Below are 6956 nucleotides of genomic sequence, written 5' to 3'. Positions count from 1 at the left end.
TAAAGAATTGGGCAACTTGGTCTATTCTGGCTTGATAAGGCGCTAGGCTTTCGCTTCGGATTTTCCAAGATCCCGTAACTTGATTGATGATCAGGGACGAATCCTCATGCACTCGGAGGTTTTTAATGCCTAAGCTCACTGCCGCTTGTAGTCCAATGAGACAAGCTTCATATTCTGCAGCATTGTTTGTCACCTCGAAGTCGAGTTTGACAGAGATCGGTGTATACTCGCCTTCGGGAGAAATGAGCAACACTCCTTGTGGACCATGGAAAAACGCTCCACTCAAATGCTTTTTCAAAACATTTTTAATTTTAAAAGAGTCGCCACTAAATTTTTAAATGGAATTTAGAAACCAATTTTAGAGATTTGAATTCGTGTGACTTTACGTGTTAGGAAGTTAATTTAATTTCATTAAAACAACACCCAACCCCGCCCGTTGCAATAACGGTCTCTACTAGGTGAAAGATGGCTATTTCGGAAAGATATCACATGCGTATGCAACCATTGAATTTAAATCCTATCATGCGAATTTCATTCTAAGTCGTTTAAAATGCATTTAACTTCGTCGAAGTGGTTTAGCATGTGAGGTTCATTGATTAAACTAGAAAAACACATCCAAAGAGAGGGATAGGAAGGCTTACGCTTAGCATAAGATGTATTAACAAACATTAGTGGTTAGCTCATACATACAATATAAATTATAAATAAAGTAAATTAAAATCTAAAACATAAACTAATTAAACTAAGGATTAATCAAACAAAGTCAAACAAGGAAGCAAATTAAAACACAAAACCTGGACAAACCCGTACACTGCACGGATCTGAAATTTTCGAAATCTGTCAGAATTGACACGTGCACTGCGCGGGTTTTGAATTAATACATTGCTAATTACGAAATAAATACTAAATCAATGCAATAAATTACGAAAATCTACCTAAATTAAAATTACAAATTATAGGTCTGGAAAATCATAAAAAATCAATTTTTATATGGTTAAAAATAAATACACGTAAATTAAATAAACTCGATTTATTAAATTGCCCTATTCCAACACGAGGATATGTAAATGAGACGGGGTGTACGACCGACCGATGTGGCGGATTTCTTTCCCATGTCAAGTCAACGCGGGTGCTGGAATGGTACTTTAACTCATACTCAAGCTATTCTAGTTTCGATATTAGTTAGACGATGTTAGACAACGGTTAGTAAATAAACAATAAAAAAACGAAATAAAAAGGAGAGAAGGGAGTTTTAATGCACCCTCAACCTACATGTATCGTTGACACCGTCTTGGGTCGTAATCGATCGTAGATTTTATCTCAAGGGGCCGTCGTCGACGAAGACAATTGAAATTGAATTTTGAAATCACGAAACAAACACGTTCAAAAGGCAGACTTGAGCAGCGATTTTCAATCGCTCACCACGACTTCGTTTCTCAACGATTTTTCAAACCGAAAGATGTTTTGGAAACTAGAAATACTGAATATTGTGAATATGGAAACAAAACAGAAGTTTTAATAGGATTTGTGCATGAGAATCAAGGCCAAAAACCACGACAGAAACTCAAAAACAAGATTTGTGTCCCTGTTTTCGAGCGGCTGTCACGGCTTTAGTTTAGGGTTTTTTTGGACGATTGATGGTTGTTATTTGCAGTATTTTGTGGGGAGAACTTATAGGAATGAATGTATGGTGAAGGGGGAGTATTTATAAGGAGTTTCGAAGGGTAGAAGTAGGGCAACAAGCAGTCGGGCTTGGTTTGCATAGCTGCTGTCCATCAGCTAATTCGTGGGGTTTTTAGGGTTTTTATGGGGGTTTTCTCGGTGGTTAAGCTAAGGTAATATGGGTAGGATACTAGGGTATGGTGTAGGGTTAATGGGCACGGGTTTGGTAGCTGTTTGGAGCGGGTTTTGGGCTCGGGTTTGAGCACGCAAAACAGGGGGGGGGGGGGCTGCTTGTGTTGCGGGTTGTTTGTGGAGTATTTGGGACGGGGAATTGGATTGATTTTGTGGTGTTCTAGGTGCTGGGTTGTTGTGGGTAATGTGGAGCACGGGTTGGTGGTGATGGGTTGCGGGTTTGGACCAAGTTTGAGTCGGTTTAGAAGGGCTTTCGATGGGCTATATAAACACGGGTAAAGGAAGGAATTGGGCCGTGTTGGGGAGTGTTTAGGACGAGATTTGGGTGTGGATATGGGGGTTCGAACTGGGGTTGAATGGGTAGAGTCCTAGGTTGGTTAGTGTACTCGAGATTCGTGCCAACTCGTAAAGAAAACGGGCTTAAAAACCGAGCTAAAATCGAGCTCCAAAACGCGTGGTTGAAACGAGTTTTAAATTTTCAAATTCGATTTTTCAAATCAAATAGCACATTTAAAATGAATGATTTTTCAAATCAAAAAAATATTTTTTTTTTTTATAAAATAAATTTAAGGAAATAAATTCAAATTAAAACAATAAAATGAATTCACTTTAAAAAGCTTTAATTTAAATATCATTTAAATTAATAAAATACTCCGTCGACAACGCTCATTCCACATCGTAAAACGAGCCCAAATAATGACAATGACAACTAATAAATACATGCGTCCTATCATCATCGGGTGTTTGTCGGGTTTTCTATAAATTCCAATATCGACAGATATGGGTATCTACAGAGCCCCCACTTTGACTGAGGCTTGGACAAGGCGAAAGTCAAAGTATACCCCAGGTCCCTCTCGACCTGAGGATTCTGCGGGTCGTTTATAGTCCATTAGACTTGCGTATGTAAGCTCGCCAACCATAAGAAGAGATCATACCTGAAACTTCGTCGGGGATCAACTCTTGCTTCTGTTGCGTCGGATTATCATCGTTAGTCATCGACCCATAAATTGCATATATGGTGGGTTGAGCCTTATCCTCAGGCGCCTACGTATCCGTTTCTGACAGTATCAAACCCGCGTCGTAGTTCGGCTCGATGGCCTGTAGCTTTATGCTGCTTCGGCTCGGATGCCAATATCCCATTGTTCATGTGAGTAAAGACAAAACTTGCGCTTTGCTTATCAATTTCGCTGTTCTGCTAGGGAGAACGATTCACTGAAACTGACGTTTCTGTTGGGGAAATGTCATTTCCGTAGCATTCTGCTGTTGATCTTTGTTATGAGGATGCCATCCTGTCTGTTTTGTGGTGGTCTCTGGAGCCGACGGCGACAGAGCCCCCAGTTGGAGCATATTCTGCAAATTTAATCATAATATATAGCACGCGATTCACGTAGCGACATTTTGATGCTTGAAATGGTCATCGACCGAATTTTGATGGGTCTCTGGAGCCGACGGCGACAGAGCCCCCAGTTGAACATTGCTTAGAAAAGGTGGGTCATTGACCCGAACTTTGAATATCTCGAAAATGATTGGCCTCTTCGAGGCGAGAATTTATTTCAGTTTTCTGGATCCAAATGATTTTTCGAATCAACACATAATTTTATTTTCAATAAAATTAATTGCGAAAAATTATTTCAAATTTCTGGAGTTAAATGATTTTTCAAATCAAAACATAATTTTATTTTCAAAAAAAAATAATCGCAGAAGTTTATTTCAAATTTCTGGAGTGAAAGCGACGGGTAGACACGACCTTTTGACGAAAAGACTCGGACTTTCTGACCCGTAACCAATGTGGGCGTAACCCAATAAAATCCGTAAGTGTGTACGGGATGTTAATTCAACATGGGACGTGCAGGGGATGAAATTGTAAATTAGTCACTTCGGTGCACGAACTATGACAAATTCCGCAAGAGAAATGAGCGAACCAAACCCGGGACGGATGGGGCCCACTTGGCGCGCCACACAGGCCTTACACGGCCGAAATAGAGGAGGTATGAGACTTGTCTTCTTATTTCAAAAAGCTACCAAACTTCCTAAAGCTAGTAGGCTTCCAAGTTTCCAAATTTCCTAGAAGATTTAGGTTTCCAAAACCTAAAGGAATTATACTTCCAAAATTCCTCATCTCTTTTCATATATAAGGAAGGGCTAAGGGTTGAGATTTCCCACAATTTCCAAAACAGAAATCTCTCTGCTTAAAAGAATATCTTTCTTAGAAAAAAAAACTAGTCATGAATTCCTTGTTTGGGACCATGAAGGGATGGGGGACATAATTCAGGGGTTTAGAAATCCAAAATCTGAATGCGGCGGGAATTCAACAAATTATTTTCCTGAGGCAAGTCATGATTCAACCCGCATTTCTTAAAGAGTGCCTGAGAGTGTGGGATCCCGAGCATCATGTCTTTGCTTTTCCGGAGGGAGAAATCTGTCCCCTTCCTGAAGAATTTACCGTCCTGGGAGGATGGAGGACCACGCAAGAGCCTGTGGTTCCCGACTTTGTGTCCAACTGGACCCGAAAGTACCGGGAATATCTAAACTTGTCGCGTGATGAAGCCCGTACCATCGTCGATGGTGGAAAGGTGGACCTGCTTGCGCTAGTGCATAAATTCCGGCGTGCGAATGACCCAGATATACCGATCATTTTTCGACGCCGCGCCTTTGGCCTCATTCTATTGCATCTTTATTGTTTCGAGGGGGCGATAGAAATTCCATCTTATCGCGGCCAAGCTAGACTAATCCGAGTCGTGGAGCAAATGGAGAATGGTGCTAATCCTGCATGGATTATACTAGCTGAGACTATTAAAAGCTTGGATTCACAAAAAGCCAATCCGGATGCTGTATTCATGGGATCAACCCGTCTAATGCAAGTTTGTCTTTCTTCTCTTTTTTCCTTTTTTCTCTTTTTCTTCGTCTTTTTTTCTTTTTTTCTTTTTTTTTTCTTTTTTTTTTCTTTTTTTTTCGTCTCTTTTTTTCTTTTTTTTTTGTCTCTTTTTTTCGTCTCTTTTTTTTTTTTTTTTTTTTTTTTTTTTTTTTTTTTTTTTTTTTTTTTTTACCCGCCTTTTCTCGATTGTCTACGGTATGGCTCGTGAGCGTCTTGGTTTGATTGATCCGCCGTTGAAACCGGAAGATTATCATGTCGAAGTCTCACTAATAGGCGGCGACAGCGCTACGATTCGAGCAAGGATCCGACATCGGCGAAATATCCGATTAGCGGAACAGGTCTCACATTATTTGGTCCTTACCATAGCTTCATTTGAGCTCACTTACCGGGCTCGCAGACATCGATCATACACGGTATGTCACTTTGTTGGGCTTGGATCACCCTGTCTATTTTTACCCGGACCGAGTGCTTCGCCAATTCGGTCGTCAACAAATTGTCCCTGCGACGGATGCTTCGCGAGGTCCTGCTTTTGTTATTTCTCAGGGTAGATGTCATACTTGGCTCCACGCGTGGCGCCGAAGGACCGTGTGGCGCATTCCCGAGCCACGCGAGTCTACTTGGGTTTCTCCTTCATATCTCAAATGGACTACAGAACCGGGCCTTAATGCAAGGAAGAAACTACAGAAAGATGATGCCATTGATCGGGAGAAGCATGACAGAGGGTTAAAAAATCGACAATTCTTTTTGGGCCGATTCCGGGCCCGACCGAGACCGAGACTAGGCTCGACGAGAACCCTAGGGCTAAACCTGGTGCTCCTAGCGTGTGGGACCGACTGGGTACTACAAGTGGTGACGTTACGACACTTGCAGAGAGACTTGGCCCTCGACCAAGCGTAAAAGAGAGATTGGGCCCGCGAGAAGACAGCGTGGTCCCCCCGAAGAAACGGGCAAGAATGATGATGGGTGAGACATCGTCTCGTAGTGACGGGACACGCGACCCAACTAAAGATAGGTGGTAGTTACGGCTCTATTATTTAGTATTTTTATTATGCTTTTATTTGCTTTCCTGTTAGTTTGATTTGTAATGAGCGTCGCCCGGATTTATCAAAATAAAAGACACGTATTATTTATTAGAAATCCTCAGTTTCTGCATTGAATATTTCATTTTTATTGTGGTTGTACCCTTTTCAAGGGTTGCCTACGTATCTGCTTTTCAACAGACTCAAACCGAGGTCGTAGTTCTCTCATAAAACATTTCAGGCAGTGGCAACAAATGCCAAACTTAAAACTTATTCAAATACATCACAATTCAAGTGTTATTTCATAACTTTGAGAATGAGGTCTTAAGGACAAGACTTCTTCAATCGATCCGATTCGTTGGATTCGAGAAATCATTTCCATCCAAATCTGTCAAACGTACCGCGTCTCCTGTGAGTATCTTCTTCACGAGATAAGGACCGGCCCAATTAGGCTTAAACTTCCCTCTTGGATCGACTGGTAATAGAGCCCTTACTGATTTGAAAACTAAATCGCCTTCATTAATTCCCCTGGGCTTCACCTTCTTGTTAAAAGCCCGCTCTATCCTTTTCTGATAGAGCTGAACATGATACAACGCATTCAAACGACGCTCATCAAGTAACACCAACGAATCATATCTGGCTTGGACCCAATCTGCTTCAGGGACCTGGCTTTCGAGCAAGATGCGCAGGGAGGGTACTTCCAGTTCGACTGGTTGGACTGCTTCCATCCCATAAACTAGATAGTACGGGGTTGCCCCTGTGGCTATTCTGATGGATGTTCTATATCCCCACAACGCGAAGGGTATCTTCTCCGGCCACTCCTTGTAATTGTCAGACATCTTTCTCAATATAGTAGCCACCGTTTTGTTAGCGGCCTCCACTGCTCCATTTGGTCTGAGGTCGATATGGAGATGACTTATGATGCTTGATTCTATACTTTTCAAGTATAACTACTGTCTCACTTGAAAGTGAGTTCCATGATCATCGATGAACTCGTGCGGCACTCCGTCACGACAGGACGATGTCATTCGAATAAACTTGGCTACTTGTTTCGCATTTAGCACTTTGTAAGACTTGGCCTCTACCCACTTGGTAAAGTAATCAATAGCGACTAGGATATAACAATGCCCTCCTGTTCCAGAAGGGTTTACTTTTCCGATGATGTCGATTCCCCAGGTTGAGAAAGGCCAAGGTGACGTCATGGTGTA

General features: G+C 41.7%; 1 protein-coding gene across 1 annotated transcript; it reads right to left on the bottom strand.

Moving 5' to 3' along the window:
* Window positions 1-6089: 6089 nt before the first annotated feature.
* On the bottom strand, window positions 6090-6587 carry LOC141595089 (uncharacterized). Its single transcript, XM_074415061.1, has one exon. It carries the CDS (start codon window positions 6585-6587, stop codon window positions 6090-6092), a length of 498 nt encoding a protein of 165 aa, XP_074271162.1.
* Between the last annotated feature and the right edge of the window lie 369 nt (window positions 6588-6956).

This window comes from Silene latifolia, chromosome 8 (assembly GCF_048544455.1).
Source record: "Silene latifolia isolate original U9 population chromosome 8, ASM4854445v1, whole genome shotgun sequence".
Taxonomy (NCBI): Eukaryota; Viridiplantae; Streptophyta; class Magnoliopsida; order Caryophyllales; family Caryophyllaceae; genus Silene; species Silene latifolia.
The sequence above is the reverse complement of the archived record's forward strand: the minus strand, read 5'-3'. Positions and strand labels throughout refer to the sequence as shown.